Source organism: Oryzias latipes, chromosome 21, assembly GCF_053564925.1.
Source record: "Oryzias latipes strain Hd-rR chromosome 21, Olatipes_Hd-rR_3.1".
NCBI lineage: Eukaryota > Metazoa > Chordata > Actinopteri > Beloniformes > Adrianichthyidae > Oryzias > Oryzias latipes.
The window spans coordinates 12,529,471-12,549,384 of NC_136257.1; the positions used below are offsets into that span (position 1 = coordinate 12,529,471).

The window sequence follows — 19,914 nt, forward strand, 5'->3', positions numbered from 1 at the left end:
CCCCCCCCCCCCCCCCCCCAGAAAATCATTGAGTTTGGACTTTTTATTTGTCACTGACTTGGACCCACATTTGTATTGATAAGCCTACTGAATACTTTCTCACCTGAATTTCTTTCTCCCGACAGTTTTTCTTAAAAAAATGTCAAATATATTCACTTTAATCCATCACATGTAATAAAATTCACATTGGATTCAAAAGATATTTTCACAAGAGCAACATTTATTAGCATCAATGCCAGTTTTGTTCTTGTGAGTGTTACACAAAAGATGTACACAATATACAAATAGTGCGTTTTGTAGCAAATATGCTTTCTATGAAACAGCAGCAGCAGAATTGGCATTTACAAAATACATTTTAGTTGCCCATCATGCCAAAGATGAACAAAATGATTTTATATGCTTATATATCTGTATCTTAAATATCAACATCTATACAGGTCAGACACACATTAATGTAGTAGAGAGCAATGAACATGATAGATTGCTTAGAGAAAAAGCAAGTTAATAACCTTCTTCCAGTGCGTTACCATTTAATAAGACTGTAAAAAGAACAAAACTGTCCTATTACTACAGATAATCTATGAATGGGTAGGCTTTTTATCACTGAAATCAGGTCATGAACAATGAAGTGTCAGCAAAGAATGAAAAAAAAAAACGGTTAGATTCACACAACTTTCAACAGAGGTTGCTTCCAAATGAAGAACTTTACACACGTGTTTCAGTTTTCCACTCCCACAATGCAAAGCTGAACCATGAACATACAAAAGGACGATAGAATGCACTGACACCTAAACATTTGACAAAACTGGGATTATTTTTACATTTTTTATGCAAGATTTTCAGTTCAGTAATAAATGGATAAAAGATTTTACTGATGAAAGACAGAACTGAACCAAATTAAATCTTCAATCAAATTAGATTTGAATTAAGTTGATTGAAGACATTTTAAAAGTGGTCTTAAAATGGACCACACATCCTGACTCTGTTATGTTTTTTTTTTAAACAAAAATAGTGTATTATTCTCTTGTTTTTATGATCCCATAAGAAAATGAGCGTCTCATCTCTTGACATTATGAAAACAAGACACACACGCCGCATCAAACCAAGATAACCATCTGAAAGGACTTCTAACTTCTGAGGACCAAGACAAATGTCCTCAGAAGTCCGCCAGCAGAGTTTTATCACATATACATTTAAAGACACCAGCACACCCACACCCACATTAACAGCTGCTTGTATCTGAGACTAACAAGAGCTCCTACAGAAAAATCAGAAAGTGTTATAATAGCAGAATAGAAGGAGTTTATGCCTCAGCAGAATTGGCTTTCTCACATTTCTTCTTCAGGACAATCAGAAAACAATTCCAACTTTCTTTCCCAGAGACGGACTTCTGAGTTAACAGCTCGGCTCTGTTCACAGACACGCAGCAGAGCAATAACAGGCTGCCTTTGGAAACTGAGCTGAGAGGAATAGCAACCAGCATAGAATCGGACAAAAAACTATTATTATATTTGGCATAAAAAGCACAAATGTTGTTAAAATGTTGTATATACTGCATGAGCGCTTTCGCCGTGACTTCCTCTGAGGTGAAAGCATCACAGGCATTGTGAAGAGAATTTAAGACAATAAAAGTCTGGCTTTTTGAGCTTTGCATCTTCAACTGTGAATAAAAACAGGTTTTCCTGCTCTTTTAGAACACTTCCAAACACTTTAAGAAAACTCTCCGGAATTTCTTCATGTGCTGATAGAGCAGCAGTACGTTCTGAAGACAGAACAATGGCTGGAGGGTGGATGAAAACAGATTTTTGGACTAGAGCTTTATCTCTGAAGTATTTGGCAGCAGTTTTAATAGTTTTATGGTTTAAATCTGCAGTCTGTATATGTAACGTGTAAATTGTGAATGGTTTAAAGTACCTTTACAGTAACCTGCAACAGTAAGACATTTATATGGCAGCAGGAAAGCAGAATAAAAGTGTTGTATATGAAACCAGATGAGTGTTTCTTGAATGTACATTTTGTCTTTACAAAGTTTTCACACGTAAGATTCTTCTGCAAAGAAAAGTTGCTCAAAGTCCTCCATGGGCGGGTCGCTGCACCGCTTGCTCTGCCACTCCTTACCCTGCACGATAGCTACCACCACCTCCTGACTCCTCTGCAGGCAGGCCTCTGGATCCTCCTGACCCTGGGAGCAGAAGTAGTCCCTCACCGCTCGAGCGGAAGAGGACGAAAGGCAGAAGGGAGATGCCGAGTGGTGGGGCTCGGAGTCGGCCAAACCTAGCCTGGCATCTTGACATTTAGCTTTAAACGCGGGAAGCCTGTCCAAAGTCAGGCTGGTGGAGTGATGAGAGTCTGCTGAGACCTTAGCAGGTTCGGATGCTCTGCGGGGAAGAGTCTTACTAAGTTTATGGACATCCATGGGTGGGGTTAGGGAGTGGGATTTGGGCCTTTGGAGGATCAGGTTGGAGGCGTTCTGTCCAAAGAAGATGCCCTTTGGGGGCTGAACATGCTTCCCAGTCCCTGCCAGTCTTTGGGCGCCTTCACTTTGAAGTAGTTTGAGGTTGTTGGGGGAGGTTGGCTTTGATGTTCTGTAGGTGGCGGGCGGGTCATGAAGCTGCCTCAGCTCTTTCACTGTCGGGGCTTTCTCCGTTCCTCTGTAGAAAGGCGAGCGGTTGCGCTGCAGCTGCAGCAAAGCCTGATGGTAGGATGGAGGACTGCCAGATCTCTGATGGCAGTTTTGTTTTACCGTTCCAGCTTCCTGGTTGGCGGCAGAGTGGCCATTATTTGCCAGGAGGGGGGTTCCATTCCCCACAGACGAGCCCTCTGATTGTCCGTCTTCAGACTGCTTCAGAGAGAGGCGGCGGTCCCGCTTTAGCCACGTGTTGGGGTGAAGGCCATGTGACGTGGTCTGGCTAGTCGGTTGGGGGTGAGAAGAAGACTGCAAGTGAGGCGTGGCTTCCCTCTGAGGTGGGGAGTCTCGCGGTGACTGCTGCGAAACTGGCCATTTCACAGTGTAGTCAGTGGAATACTGTGAGAAGGCGGAGTCTAAGGAGCTTAGGGAGGAGCCTGTTGGTGAGGTTGCCGGTGAGGATAAACTGGAGCAGCTGGCATCTAATCGTAAAGGAGGTGGAGGTGCTGGCTTTGCCTTTCTCTTCCCACAGGTGGAGGCTTTGGCTGCTTTCTTCTCAGACCCATCTCTTCCCTCCTCCTTCAAGTGAAGTCGGCCCAGCTCCCGCTCCAAAAACACTTCATCCTCCTCGCCTTCTCCCTCTATAGAGGCGTCATAGCTCGCCTTTCTGACAGGTTGGTGCCGTGTTTCTCCATGAGCCACGGTACTGTTTAAAGATGGGGTGGGGGCCAAAACCAAGGCAGGCTCGGAACACCTCCTGAGCCTTCTGGGACCTTGCAACGAGCTGTTGGCCTGGCGGGCTCGAGGCTGTCGAACTGCCGGGCTGAACTTCCTGGGTCTGGCCTGAGGAGGGAGCTGCAGAGTGAGCTCAGAGTCATGGTCTGGATCAGGGTCCCCGTCACTGAGGGTGATGACGGAGTCCCGGCTGCAGCTGTCAGGCTTGTCTTTATCCCGGAGCGGTAGCTGCTCCTGGTAAGGAGATTCAGGATCGTCGTTGAGCTCGTTCTCCAGGCTGTCGTAGGAGGAGTCGTTCATCTGGAAGGACGACACATCTGCGAGGAGAGAATCAGAACAACAGCGTGATACGTCTGCATAAAGCACTAAAGCATTAAGGACTAAACCAAGACATGACATTAACCCTTTAACAGCTTTAGCTCCACTGTTTACATTCTTTCAGCGACCTTCAATCATTCTGAAGTGGAGAAAAGCAGCTTTGCACCGACATGCAACACTTTACAGTTGTGAAATGCGAACGTAATCAATGTAAATCAGCTGACTCTGTTGTAGAGAAAAGCGGCTTTGCGCCATTATGCTAACGTAAAGTGTTGCAAAGTGCTTCAGGGTTGATATGAAAAGCCATTTGTCTCTGTGTCAGCATCAGCTGATTTAGGTAGATCGCATAAACGGTCCAAGAATTATGGTATGTCAAAGATCGTGTGTTCTTTGGGTGCCACCCAAACTTCACCACAAAATCCAAGTCTCTGGCTGATCAAAGTTGGGCTTGGTTTAACTCGCATTGCTGTTCAATAGCTGTGCATTATGAACGTAGAATCCAAAACAATCTTAAAAACCTTCATATCTATGTTTGAACATGACAACTTTGAAATGTGCATTTACACTCGCTTACAAGGACTTCTCATTGGAAGTGGCCGTTTGAACGTGTGTTGCTGAGGGCGATGTGAACACAGCTCAACGGCTTAAGAATTGTTTTAATGAAGGCCTTCATTTCTTCTGTCTGCTTCCTCATCAACAAATGTAAGAGTCATCTTACAAAAAAGATGTTTTTATCTTGTCTCTTGGTAGATTTTCAGGTGTTTTTACATTTATCTTTCCCGCCATTTAGATGCTACAGTCCCTAAAGCATCTCTTGTCCTATGATCTATATTCTGGTGTTTCTGTTTTTGTGTCTTTCTTGTCCTCTAAGGCCATAACTAATCATGTCATTGTCTTCAGTGAGTCTGGTTCCTCCTAATCTTCCATTTAGAAGGAGTTACCCTCTCCAGAGACCTACGCTCAGTACAGGGTTAGACCCATAACAAACCAACCATCCATCCATTCATCCCTCTTCAGAACTCCCTGAATCCCTTTTGGGATCATGGGGTGGGGTACTCCCTAAACAGGCCGCCAGTCTGTTGCAGGGCCACACAGGCACACATTCACACTTTACAGTAACCAAGTAGCCTGTGAAGCATGTTTTAAACTGTGAGAGGAAACCAGAGTGCCTGGAGAAAACCCACCCATGCACTGGGGAACATGCAAACTCCACACGGAAAGAAGCCAGCTGAGTTTTGAACTTTCTTCAATGCAATCTTGTGATCACTTTCAAAAGCCATCACCAACGGTCAAAACTGATGTTTCCTGGTTTGATACTTTTTTGGTGGATCATACCTTGGCTTTAGATTGGATCTTTATAAATAAAGTGAACTGAATAAAAATAGTTGGAAAGATATCTAAAAGAAAGTCATGATCTAAACAAAGTCCCAGTTCACTGCTGAAAATGGGAAAAACAGAGTCCTACGGCAGGACCTCGGCTGGTTATTTTCAACATCAGCCATGAATGAGGACATTCAGCCGCGCTTTGATGAGCACCTGTGACCCTGACTGAGGCTGAAGTTCTGCAGGTCAATCTGCAGTAATGACCCCAAACGCCAGGACTGAAAGAGCCTCAGTCCTCGCTTGAACAAGAGAGCCAAACACTTGTGAGTGCAGATCTATTATTTGAGCTTTCACCAGGAAAAGCCGCAGTGCAGAACCAAAACCATTGTAGAATTAACAGATTCAGTCACAAATATCTAGTTTTTCTTAGACATTAATTTCAAAAAGTTTAAATGACCAAACCAAAATTTGCAGTTGAAGACCCACTGCGATAAAAAAATGCTGTTTTTGGTGTTTTTAACATGTTTTTACAGAGAGCTCTCAGTTTTGGGTGAAGGGAAGGGGGAATGGGGTTACTCTAGCCCACTAGCTCCACCTACAACTCAGAGGTGAATTTGCCCGAGAAAACGACACAGGTTTTTAGGTTTTGGCTAAAATCGGCATAATCATAATTCCACTGGAAACGCTTTGACAACATATCAAAAGCTGATCGGAGTGGGACTTCAAGTTGGAATTTTGTTCAAACCTTATTTTTTTATAAACTGTTGGTATCAGTTCCTGTGGATTTTGCTCTTCTGGTTAAGTTCTTACCTGATCCGTGGTCGCTGCCGCTGCTCTTCTGGCAGAAGGCTCTGAACAGTGAGGTGACGTCTCCCAGGATGCCGCTGCAGTTCTCTATCAGGAAGTGGACCAGCTCACATACCTGCATGGAGGAACACCAAGTCATGAAGCCCTTCATGTCTAAAAAGTCTATTCCTTATTTACGGGCCGGTTGAAGATGTGTTACAGATCATGGAAGGAAACTGTTTTTGAATTGAATAAGAAACTTAAATTCAGCTCATTTTCCTACAACAAAGAGAGCCTTTCTTTTCTTTTACATTTATTCTTAAACACTTAAGACAATCTTACTGTATTCAACACTCATTTTCACATGGTGTGTGCCCCAAGACGGACAAATTCAATGTTTTACCTTTGACTGCAAAGAAATTAAAACCATGTAAATGAGTCTCATTTGTAAATGAGACTCAGAGCGCACAAGAAAGATTTATCTTTTATCAGCCACACTTTTACACTTATAACCTTAATGATTTTGGTTGTTTACTTTTAAAGATGATCTCATTTTATTTATATAATAAGGAAACTACTTGCTTTGTTTAAAAGGAATGCATTTATGTGAAATAACATTTGCCAAACTAGAAAAAACATTTCAAATCTTTAAATGGAATTTATTTTTTCTTTTTATTATTATATTATCAAACAGCTGTTAGAATCCCTTTTGTCAGTTCTTAAGGGAGGTTTGTTGTGTGTAGATGTTGACTTTCCAGCTCCATATTGGGAGGATTTTCTGCGGAGGAGCGGCTCCTCCTCTGCACCTCTTTACCAGGAGGAAATAATATAAAAATCATTTTTATATCCTGCAAGAATTTAGAAGCAAAAAAATGACCACAGCGCTGTCAAATTTACAAAACACAGACAAAATCCTTTGGCACAAATGGTCTCATCAGAATCACAACATGAACATTTTTGCTCATTTTTGGTCTGCAGGGAAGTATTGAAGCCTGCAAACCTGATTGCCGACCAAAAAACACGAAGGCATCTGAGGGATTTGCTTTAGGGGGCGTGGAAGCACTCAGTCATCTCTCCATGACTAAGTGGGTTTTGGACTAAACACAAGATAACTTCAGTGACTGCTGTTTTCTGACATCTGTCTGCAGAATGACATTCCTGTGTCATTCCTGAACCAACATGCCGATTGCTTCATGCCACTTTTCTTCTTCTGCCAGGTTTTTAGAAAAACAGCAGACAATTGACACATCCATGAAAAATAGAACTATTTTTTTTCACTTTTTTTAAAAATAGAAAAACAAATCATTAACTAATGTGTTTCCAGAAAGTGTGTGGAAAAATAACATCTCATACAGAAATGGTTATTATCCTTGAATATTTTTGGAAGATCCTCTGAAGTGTAAACAAAAACTGTGTTTGAGGCTTATACTGCACGTCTTTTATTTTGTTTTTTAACAAGCAATTGATCATCCTTTTTGACATTTTTTACCATAATATTAGCTTTGGGAACAACACAAGAAAAGAAAAGTAGAGAAAGAAAGGTGCAGCTGCTCCTGCAAACAAGCTGAATTCTAATGGAGGAATGTGCAGTGAGAACTTTTTAAACCCTGCTCCTAAACATATTTTTAGGCAGCGTAATGTTGATTTTGTGAGGCGGAAAATCATCAGAGAAAACTAAACATTGCAGAGTAAAGATAAGATGAATAAACGATTGTTTTATTGTGACCTTGTTATAATCCTGTTCAACGCTGAATGTACTTTTAGTACAGAAAGCCAGTTCTTTTGTAAATATTTTTCTAGTGCTAGTTTGAGTAGAAAAATATGTAGAGATATCTCAGCTTTCCAGGCCTTTAATGACAGTGGGATCACGTGTCATTTTAAGCCTAAGCAGTTCTCCACATGTTTATCCGCCTCCATCCTGATCATCTCCACACAAAATGGTTTGACCCCCGACACAGGCTAGGAGTTCATCTGCTGCAGATCTGCTATTAGTCTTTGAGTTTTCTGCTATTTAGAACACAGATGAGAATTTTAGATGGGAATTTTATTTTATGTTGTTGGTAATGAAAAAGCTTGTTTTACCTTTAAAAAAAAAACTGTTTTAAAAAGCTAACATGCTACAGAACCAGCATGTGGTACCACTTTGATTTTACATCAGAAAATAAAAAAGGTTACCGTATTTTCTGCACCATAATGCGCACTTAAAAGCCGTCATTTGTTTTTTTATTTTTATTTTTATTTTATTTTAAATGACAGTGCGCCTTGTCCGGAGCCCCTAGGATTAATTCTGTGTTTACTGAAGTTGAAGCAATTTCGCCACACAGCGCTCTGTCAAAATGTCAGTCTACTTTATATTTTATGAGTTGCAAACAATGTTGAGTGTTATTGTAAAAAAAGCTAAAGCTAGCTAGTGTTAGCTTTTTTACAAAAACATCAACATAGTTTGCAACTCATAAAATATCTCATAATAGACTGTTTTTTTTAACCTACATGTCACTAACAAGGTTGGGAGTTAGCATACTCACAGCAGGGATTGTTTTAGTAGTATCAGTCTGTTTTGTTGCAAACACGGTTGGGTGTTTTGTTAATATGCTAATGCGGCTAACATTTAGCGGTGTTGGACCATGTTTTTTTGTGTTACTAGCAAGGTTAGAAGTTGAACTTAGTCACAGTATTGTTTCTTTTAGTGGCATCTGTCTGTTTTTTTAATGGGTTGCAAACGAGGTTGGGAGTTACAGATAATGGAAATATGCTAATGTGGCTGATGTGTAGTGTTACAAACAAGTTCTTTTGTGAACACAGTTAATAAAGTTTGACTGACAGACTTATCTTTGACTCTTTTGTCTTGCACCTTATAGTGCATATAGTGTGCCTTTTATATGACACAAGTTAAGAAATAGGCCATTTATTGACAGTGCACCTTAAAATCTGGTGCGACCAATAGTACATGGAAAATGTGGGTAGTTTTCTATTAGAGGTGATTTGGCCGACAGCTGAGAACAAAGCATGCACCATGTAAAACGTTCTAAAAAACATCAGCAACAGAGAAATTCCTGGATGGATAGCTAGACCATATTAAGAGTCACAGGAAAACTAAAAGAAGCTAAAAAGTCACTTTTTTAGAAAGAAAATGATAGACAAACATCCCAGAAAAGGAAGATACAGTGGTCGGAATGTTTCAATCAAAAACAAAAAGAAAAGAAAATGCTTCTTTTACTTCTTATTTTAAGATGTACACAATGTACACAAATAGTACAGTAAAATAAATGAAGTCAGAGTTGTTTGCTAAATCTCCCTAAAAAATAATGGATGTTTACATCTATATATATTGCTTCCATGTTTTTGGTTTTCCTCTGCTAACACTGTTTTAAAACAATGATTGATGAATAGGCTGTAGAGAAAAAGTAAATATTTCTTGTATTTTTGTGTTTGATTTTATACCCTTTCCAATGAAAACTATACATTCACATGGCTTTTGCAGAAGTATATATTCACTTCTGCTTTTAGAGTTGCACGCCATGAAACTACTTTTTCTTTAGTTATAAAAGCTATTTCAAAAACAACTACCGTAATAAAATAACTACCTAGATTTAAGATGTTTTTATATACTTTATGATAGTAAAATTATTTAAAACTAGTAAAACTAGTATTTTTCAGAATGAAATAGTTGTGCTTTAATTATAATTTGCAGCTGGAGTAACAAAGATGATTTCACAAAAATTAAATACAATATTTAATTGAATATTGACTGTTTTTGCAAGAAAACCTTGGCTCCAACAAAACTTGATAGATGTCTTTGGAAAGCAAGAGGCCTCACTATAAACTCTGTGCCTAGAAAATAGAAAAATATCTAGTTGAAAGTGTTTCTTTAATGTTAATTAGACAGTTTGACCAAAGACAGGCTTAAAGGAACCCCCGCCACCTTCAAGACTGGACAGTCTTCAGGAAAAAAGCCAAGCATCCGTGTTTTTTATTGAAACCATTCAGCCCATCTTGGAGCTGTCAATCTCTCTTTCATGTTTCTCGGTTGCCCTCCTTCAGTCCCCGCTGCAGCATTCCTCCCTGTCACTTATTGAAGAATCCTACGTGATACAAGGCACTGTTGGAAAGAGCCCGAGGCTTCCAGAAGAGTCCGCCTCTTTCTTCTTTTTCACCTCTTTAGGATGTTATCTTTACTCTCAACCATTCAGAAAAACATGCACATTGCCTGGTGTTGAGCATCCCCATTGTCAGATTTTCTTTAAAAAGAAATCCTGCCCATGGGGTAAGAAAAATGGTCTTACCAAGAATTCTTACCAAGAGTTGTCTCAAACAAAGAATATTTTGCTATTGAAATATTTTCTTAATAAGATTATTTTCATTGCAAGACAAAAAAAAGAAACATTTCTTCTTGAAAAAAGAAGACAATTTTACTGTCTTAGGATTGTTTTTGCAGTGAGGAAATTACTCACACAAGTGTGTAAATAGTTTCTAAGTTAAATCAGCCCCATTCGGGTAACATAACAGCTCAATTTCCTTGTGCCATTCTTTCTTGAAAGAAATCAAATATTGTGCAGAAAGTTCTTCCCAGTCTTTAGTAGTCATTCCTATAAATGACCCTTGAATGCTGCAGCATCCTCAATCTTCAACTTTAACCAATCCAATTGGGTTTGGGGAAGGTTCTAGCATCTTTTTTTTGTTTTTGTTTGTCAAAGTAGTTCTAGCAAATATTGGACTTTGGGGATTATTATTTAAACCACAGCCCATTCTGGACTCATAGCAGAATATGGCATCTCAGTAAAACAACAGTAAAAGAGTCATTTGGGGCTATTTCTTATATGATCAAAGTGTCGTAGGAGCAGCTTCGTCTTATTTTACCCTTTAGGAAAATTTGATACTGCTTTGCATTTATTCATTTTTATAATACATATGAATTATATTTCTTTTTAGGCATGAATAAAAACAGAAATATAAAGAGAAACCAGATTTTCTTAAAATGTGAAATCGTTTTTTTTTTACTTTGACAGAAACGTGTAAAAATTCCTTTCAGAATAAAAGACTTCCTGTGCTAAACAGGATCATCCCAGTGCAGCTAATGGACTCTTACACAAGGAAATGTATATGAAATGTATATAATTTAGCAGTTCTCCGGACAGCTACTAACCATTGTTGAGCTGCATAATTAGTCTGACTAATCTGAATTAGTCAGAAAAGATCAGACTTTTACCTAAGTTTAGCTTCATTTTCTAAAATCTCTGCATTCTGGATGAAGTGTAGAGCAAACAAGGTGTCTTGATGTCAGTAACCTTTACATCGTTTATCTCACTTCTAGGTGAACTTCAGATATAAATTTACTATAAAAAATTACTTATTTTATTTCTCTTCAGCCAGAGAGCCGCTATGGAGGGGTAAAAGAGCCACATGTGGCTCTGGGGCCTCAGGTTGCAGACCCCTGTACTAAAGTTGCATAATGCTGTGGCAGCTGTTTAGACCCAGCAGAACCTCCACCATATTTTAGAAATAAAAAAGCATATTTTCTTCTTCAAAACTTTTCTAACCTTCTGAAATGAACCTCTTTTTTTCCTTCTCTTTTCTTTTTTTACATCTTCACGACTTTGGTTGTGCTTGATGGGAACTGTTACATCTTGGAGTACAAAACAAAACACAGTTTAGCATTTTCTAGAACTTTGGTCTGTGATGTATCTCCAGGTCAAACTGCTCAAGCCTAAGACCGGCGTAAGAAAGGAAATGTCTTAATGTTTCTTTTTTTCCTCCAAAGAAAAAGGCCATTGTGTTCAGAAAACACACACGAAAAGCGGGGAAGGAAGGCCTTATCAGCGCAGAATTTGTGAAATAGGTATTTTGCCGTTAGTGGTTGTTGAGGATTTTTGTGCTGAGAAGTGTGTGTGTGTGTTTGTGTGTGTGTGTTTGAGGGCACACAGGGAGGCATGTTTTCAGTGACAGAAACACACAGTTGGCCTCAGGAATCAGAAGGAAATTCTTTGCATGTTTTCTCAATGAACCTAAACCACTTTGGGACACACACATACACAGACACACACACACACACACACACACACACACACACACACAAACACACACACACACACATTACAAAGATAAGCAAACCAGCCACCCACTGAGATTTTGTGTAACACAACAACAAACCTTCCAAACAGATCACAAATCACAACGATATATTTGCAATTTTTCCCCCTCGGACGTCACGGTGGGTCATTATGGGGGCTACAGGACTTCAGCTGGGGGTTCTGGACGCTTGAATGACTCACTCTAGGTCTGTTCATGCAGCCACGACAACTGAGGAACTTCTACTTTCAGAAGAGTCCCCACCAAGGAACCGTAACTGTTCCGTCATGAAATGAAACAGATTTAGTTTCATCTTTCATAATAGCTTTTCTTTCAGATCACATTTAAAAAAAAAGCCATCAATAAATATAATTGCATCCTGAAACATTAACATCTAAATTTACAAAAGGCTATCTCACGTGTGAACTTCTATAAAGGTTTCATTGTTTCCGTCAAATTGAAGTTAAACTAGAAAGCAAAACAGGAGTGTCTGAAACTCAGTACTTCTATAATTTAATACCTCGTATAACTTTAGCTCCAATATTTTCAGGAAGTTGTTTTTATATGATCACCATGTTTCAAATAAAAGAGAATATTTCTAATCAGTTTAAAATGAGTTTCAGCATATTTTGACCACATTTTTAATCACATGTTCTGGATTATACATTTTTGGTGTGAGATAAGGGAATGGCAACTCTTTTACTTAAGCAACGAATCAGTTTCTATTTCCACAGTGGGCTAAACTTTAGGAAACTAAAATGTGAATGGATTGGCCATTAATTCTTGTTTACTTGTTTGTTTGTACACATATTCAGTTTACACTTGATTACTTTGTAAGAAATAAAGAATCTGTAAACCATCACCTGCACTGTTCAGTATCCAGGTATTTCTCTCTGAGTCACACTGAAAGTTTGGCTAAAGACGTCCTGGATCCATTTTAGGTCAGAGAATCGGATCGAAGAAAATGAACAAATATAGACTAGGAATCGTATCGTCAATCACAAATAATGATATGAATCAGATAGCCGTTAAAATACATCGTTACAGGAGGTAATGTTCACTTGCAAATATCATATTCATGCATGGGTTTTAAAGTCATTTCTTTATTTCATGTTTATGTCTAGCTTGTTTTAGGAAAATTGGATAAAAGCTTACAGAGTAAAAAAAAACAGACTGGAGGAAGACGTTTCAGATGGGATCTTTTAGATTTGTCGGCTGATGGAAAGACTCCTGAAACCAGTAAAAAACAAAGGGAGAACTCCTGCATTCACTCTAACCTTTCAAACAAAATCAGCAAGTGCCACATGACTTATCCTGAAGACAATCTTTCTCGGCTAAGTTGATCTGAAAAGTCTGTTTACATGGCGGCTTATGAGTTTATTCAGGATAAGACTGTCATACTGGTGTGCGTGTAAACACAGTCAGAGTTGTGGGAGACATTTGGCTCCTTCTCTGCTCTAACGGGGCCAAAACTAAAAACCGGACCTTTTATTTTCTCTGGCACATTTGCTGCGCCATTACTGACCTCTTTTCTGTTGCATGTCCCAGTTTTAAAGACCCATTCTGATGGAAATCGTGTTTTTAACCTGTTCGTGTTTTTCTTGATGATGGGAGGACATATATAAAGAAAATGAAGCCTAAAATTGCATTACTGGGTATTTCTTTATTCAAATCGTCGTGCATCAGGAGCAGATGGAAAAAAAAGCTTTATTGTGACGTAGAAAATACACTGAGCGGACCACAAGCTCCCTAATCCCAGCTCTCAGCAAAGAGGAGGTGACGTTTTAATTAACCCCTGCTGCTCTGCAGTAACTATGTCCTAGAAAACAACACAGGTTTTTTGATTTTGGCTAAAAACAGCATACTCGTGATTAAAAAGACCACTGTGAACACTTTGAAAATAGATCAAAAATGACCGGAGTGGGACTTACAATACCTTACAGTTGAAGGGTTAATGGTGCTCCTGTGTCTGAAAAACAAGCCCAAACCAGCATTCTTCTACCACTGTGCTTAGTAATAGGTTTTCTGTTAAAATCGTCTTTTGACTTGTAGTCAAACTTTATTCTGGGCATTGGAACTCCAAATTTCGTTTGTTCAACCAGATTAGAAAATATTTTTTAACAAATCTGTTGGTTTTAGAGGGAGTTTCTGGTGTTCTTCTTCAGACAAAACCTTCTGAGTTTAGGATAAACTTACAGCAGGTTCGTTTGTAGAGACATTTGTCACTGATTTGAACATCTTCAACGTTTTCTATAGTAAAACTTCAAAGTATTAAGGTAGTATTCTACTTTCTTTCCAGGCTGATAAGAATTGCTGTTTTCATCCTAGTCTTCTTTCAGCGCAGAGAAGCACATTTTGAAGAACTCGACTTTGAAACTTAATTCTGCTGCCTCGCTTGCGCCATGACTCCTATAGAAGCTATAAATTGTTATTTATTGTTAACTTGTAGGGTTTGTTTTTATGGCTTAGTTTTTGTGATACAATGTTCCCTCGCAACATTGCGACCTTTTGCGATCTCACTATTTTTTAATGCAATTTTTCTTTTTTTTCTTTTTAAAAGCCGTTAATCTGATCAATTAGAACAGTAGAATGAGTTCAGTTCAGAACATTTGCATTAATCTTCAACGGGGATCAGATTTTTTATTCTATCATACTGGACTTCTTTTTCTATGAAGGTTTTAACTTTGAGAGTGTGAAAATGTTCATGTCTGTCTGAAAAAAGTGTAGAAAGCGTGTAGTGAGGAGTTTTACTGCCTTAAAACACCTGTATTCCTACTTTGCAGATTATTTTTTGCAATAAACGAGGAAACCCTGTCTTCTTTCTCTTTCGGCTTTTCCCATCAGGGGTCGCCACAGCGAATCATCCTTTTCCACCTCACTCTATCATGGACATCTTCTACCCTAACATTAGCCAACTTCATGTCCTCTGTTAAGACATCCATGTATCTCCTCTTTGGCCGTCCTCTTGCCCTCCTGCCAGGCAGCTCCATCTCCAACATCCTTCTACCAATATATCCACTATCCCTCCTCTGAACATGTCCAAACCATCTCAGTCTGGCTTCTCTGACTTTGTCGCTGACACAGGCAACATGAGCCGTCCCTCTGATGTACTCGTTCCTTATCCTGTCTAACCTGGTCACTCCTAAGGAGAACCTCAACATCTTCATCTCTGCTACCTCCATCTCAGCCTCTTGTCTCTGTCTCACTGCTACCGTCTCTAACCCATAGAGCAGAGCTGGTCTCACCACTGTCTTGTACACCTTTCCTTTGAGTCTTGCTGGCACTCTTCTGTCACACAACACTCCTGACACTTTCCTCCAACCGCTCCAACCTGCCTGCACTCGCCTCTTCACCTCTTTTCCACAATCCCCATCACACTGAACTGTTGACCCCAAGTACTTAAACTCCTGCACCTTCTTCACCTCAGTCCCCTGTAACCTAACGCTTCTACCTTGATCCCTCTCGTTCAGACACATGTATTCTGTCTTACTACGACTGACCTTCATACCTCTTCTTTCCAGAGCAAACCTCCACCTCTCTAGCTGTTCCTCCACCTGCTCTCTACTCTCACTGCAAATTACAATGTCATCCGCAAACATCATTGTCCAGGGAGATTCCTGTCTTACCTCGTCTGTCAGCCTGTCCATCAGCATAGCAAACAAAAAAGGACTCAAAGCTGATCCTTGGTGTAGTCCCACCTCCACCTTGAACTCCTCTGTCTGACCTACAGCACATCTCACCACCGTCATACTTCTCTCATACATGTCCTGAACTACTCTGACATACTTCTCTGCCACTCCAGACGACCTCATACAGTACCACAGCTCCTCCCTCGGCACCCTGTCATACGCCTTCTCTAAATCTACGAACACACAATGCAGCTCCTTCTGACCTTCTCTGTACTTTTCCATCAACATTCTCAAAGCAAAAATGGCATCAGTGGTGCTCTTACGGGGCATGAAACCATACTGCTGCTCACAAATCTCCACCTTCTTCCTAAGCCTGGCTTCCACTACTCTTTCCCACAGCTTCATTGTGTGGCTCATCAACTTTATTCCTCTATAGTTGCTGCAGTTCTGCGTGTCACCCTTGTTCTTAAAGATCGGGACCAGAACGCTTCTCCTCCATTCCTCAGGCATCTTCTCACTCTCTAAAATCCTATTGAACAACCTTGTTAGAAATTCCACTGCTGTCTCTCCTAAGCACTTCCATACCTCCACAGGTACGTCATCAGGACCAACGGCCTTTCCGCTCTTCATCCTTTTCAGAGCCTTCCTAACCTCATCCTTTCCAATCTCTGCTACTTCCTGCTCCACAACAACCACATCTTCCTCCCTTCTTTCCCTGTCATTTTCCTCGTTCATCAGCTCCTCAAAATACTCCTTCCATCTTTTCTGTACACTCTCTTGGGTTGTTAGCACCTTTCCATCTCTGTCCTTAATCACCCTTATCTGTTGCACGTCCTTCCCATCTCTGTCTCTCTGTCTGGCTAGCCTGTACAAGTCCTTCTCTCCTTCCTTTGTGTCTAACCTGTCATATAGCTCATCGTAAGCTTTCTGTTTGGCCTTTGCCACCTCTCTCTTCACTTTACGCTGCGCTTCCTTGTACTCCTGTCTACCTTCCTCAGTCCTTTCTACATCCCACTTCCTTTTAGCCAACCTCTTCCTCTGGACGCATTCCTGTACTTCCCCATTCCACCACCAAGTCTCTTTACCGTCTTTCCTCTTTCCAGATGACACACCTAGCACCTTCCTACCTGTTTCTCTGATAATTTCTGCTGTAGTTTCCCAGTCATCTGGAAGCTCATCCTGACCACCCCGGACCTGCCTCAACTTCTGCCTAAATTCCTCACAAGTTTCTTCATTCTGTAGCTTCCACCACTTGGTCTTCTTTTCTGTTTTCCCTCTCTTCTTCTTCCTGACCTCCAGAGTCATCTTACACACCACCATGCGGTGCTGTCTGGCTACACTCTCTCCTACCACCACTTTGCAGTCATTAACCTCTCTCAAATGACCTCGTCTACATAGGATGTAGTCCACCTGAGTACTCCTACCTCCACTTCTGTATGTCACTCTATGTTCCTCTCTCTTCTGGAAGTAAGTGTTGACTACAGCCATTTCCATCCTCTTCGCAAAGTCCACCACCATCTGTCCCTCCAGATTCCTTTCCTTCACACCAAACCTGCCCATCACCTCCTCATCACCTCTGTTGCCCTCACCAACATGCCCATTAAAGTCTGCTCCAATAACAACTCTCTCTCCTCTGGGGGAACTCTGTATGACCTCATCCAACTCACTCCAGAATCTCTCCTTCACTTCTAACTCACAGCCAACCTGTGGCGCATACCCACTGACTACATTCACCATCACCCCTTCAATTTCTAACTTTAGGCTCATCATCCTGTCTGAGACTCTTTTCACCTCTAGAACACTGTTTACAAACTCCCCCTTCAGAATCACTCCTACCCCGTTTCTCTTCCTATCAACACCATGATAGAACAGTTTGTATCCTCCTCCAATACTACGTGCCTTGCTGCCCTTCCACCTTGTCTCCTGCACACACAGTACATCTACCTTCCTTCTCTCCATCATGTCTGCCAGCTCTCTGCCTTTCCCTGTCATTGTGCCAACGTTAAGAGTCCCTATTCTCAAACCTATGTTCCTGCCTTTTCCCTTCTCTCTCTGGCCACGGACCCTTCTGCCTCCCCTCTTTCTTCCACCAACAGTAGTCAAATTTCCACCGACACCCTGTAGGTTAACAGCATCGGTGGCGGTCGTTGTTAACCCGGGCCTCGACCGATCCGGTATGTCTAAAGTGTTGTGGATGATTCGCATGGTTATTTTGGCAATTTTTTACGCCGGATGCCCTTCCTGACGCAACCCTCTCTATTTATCCGGGCTTGGGACCGGCACAGAAGTTACTGGCTTGCAACCCCTGTGGCTAGATTAAAAACGAGGAAACCCTGTATACACATTAAAACAGTGGAACAGGTTTTTAGCCTGTTTTATCACTAACCTATGTAAGAGCATGTGAATTATAATTGTTAATACAATATAAAAGGATAAGTTGCACTAAATGTTAAAATCCAACACAAACCTTAGTTTTTTTATAAGTTTTTTTTTAAATCCCCCCAGTTTACTACACTAACAGCTGACTCAGTAATCTTTGTAAAATGGATTTTAGTGCAAAAGCAAATTTAAGAAAACAATATTCATAGATTTTGAACGAAGCACCTACAAAAGATGAAATGTGTTTGGGTTTGCTTAGAGGTCAGGACTCACATCCGCAGGAAAGTGGGATTAAGCGTGCATTGAAGTTTACCTGAGCGAGCTAAGCGACCCAATCTAAGCTGCCAGTCAGCGGCAGGTATGTCCGCCTGCCTGATCGCATGTTTGACTCAGCGCGCCGGCACAAACACACTCAAACCCTTTGCTTATGTTATTTCACTCAAATGTTACATTCCTCAGAGTTTGCACACTGTCTGAGCATGTCACACTGCAGACACACTCTAGTGTAAACTCACTCTCAGAGTTTGAGGAAATCAGTTTGTCAAGCACCTTAAAATGATCTTTACTTCCATGTTTATATCTAGAAGAAGGTGATCGTGTTTTTTTAGACATGGTTCAAACATTCAAACACCTCTAAGAGTTTTACATAAGGTTTCTTCCCACTGAACATTCGGGATCAGCTTGCTTTCTAAATGCAGTATATGACCGCAGGTCGTGCTCGGAAACGGACGTCTCGGATCTGCTTCTCACCTTTTTTGTGGCCTCCCCCTCCATCTCTGGGGTATTTGGAGCCGGCGGACAAAGAATGCTGGGAGCAATGCAAACAGCCAGGTTGAAGGCATTCATCTGGTTCTCCTGGGCGTTGCCTTGTATGCAGTGCAGCACGGCTATCAGATGTCGCAGCAGAAGCAGATTCTCAGCGGGCAAAAGAGGCAGGAGCCTGAAAGATGGTGAGGAAGACAGCTAACACACCTGGAATGAAAGACGGATTGCTGTTCCTGCAAGTGTGCACCGGTTAGATGCTTTTTCTTCAGCAACAGGAATTCAGTCTTCTGCGATAAAAGTGACACGCACATCTTTCAAAATCCTCTGCATGCTTTGCATGAGAATGAGCATTTGCAGCCGAGCTGCAAAACTGTAAACTAGAACATCTCTGGGATGTTAGCTTCTACCTTTGAATAGCTTCCATCTTTTGGTCGCCTCCTTCCTGCTCCATCGTGTCCATCCACTGGTCGTACAGATCCGCACACAGTAAGCTGCCTGGGATGTTCCGTAGGAAGTCCTGGAGGGGATTTTTGATGGTTAAGCCACACATACTAGATAACGGGTTTAAGCTATTAAAAGAACTACGAAGGATTTTTTCTAACAACTACACTCAAACGAATGCAAATCAAACTCTTTCTTTACTAGTTTATGAGGAGTTTGGCATGTTAACCTAATGCCTATGATGCTTTTTCTCCTGCTCTCCTCTGAAACCTGCGCATACAGTTAATTTGTGCTCTAAAATTGACGGCTGTTTGTCTTGGAGCCAAGTGATGGACTGGCGACCTGTCCACCGAGGCCCTCTCCACTGATGACAGCTGGGATGGGATTTGGACCCGCAGCTACAGAAAAAGGATGGATGATATTAATTGACTCTGGTGGAGTTTTCAGAAATCACTCAGATTCAGGTCAAAATGCTTTTGGAGGAAAAGGTTAACAGGGATGTTTTCCAGCATGTTTAAGCAGTGTTATGACCTGTTGGATGGTTATGAGAGAGCTTTGTTACATCTAACACATGAGGAGAAACTGCTCCTGAGTTCAATCATAAAGACTTACCCAGATGAAAATTGTGTTTTTATTGTTTTTAACATGTTCTTGTGGCATTTTTCTGATGATGGAGGACATATATCAAGAAAATTGAACTTGAAACTGCATTTTTGAGTATTTATTTATTCAAACCGTTGTGAATCAGGAATAGATGAAAAAATGCTGTTTGAAAAAGCTTGTAGGCGTTACGTAGAAGCCACACAGAGCCACAGTGATGCTGGATGCACTTCAGTCACTGGTGTT

The 19,914-nt window shown here is 40.8% G+C and overlaps 1 protein-coding gene across 1 annotated transcript in view; it reads right to left on the reverse strand.

Annotated features, from left to right (window-relative positions):
- Positions 1–200: 200 nt before the first annotated feature.
- Positions 201–19,914, reverse strand: part of arhgap20 (Rho GTPase activating protein 20) — a 49,556-nt gene continuing 29,842 nt past the window's right edge. Inside the window, exons 12-15 of the mRNA XM_004081593.5 lie at positions 19,035–19,144; positions 18,613–18,802; positions 5,813–5,924; positions 201–3,678 (exon numbers count right to left, since the gene is read on the reverse strand). Coding sequence (XP_004081641.1) covers positions 2,033–3,678; positions 5,813–5,924; positions 18,613–18,802; positions 19,035–19,144 — 2,058 coding nt within the window. The 3' untranslated portion in view covers positions 201–2,032. The remainder of the gene's footprint in view (positions 3,679–5,812; positions 5,925–18,612; positions 18,803–19,034; positions 19,145–19,914) is intronic.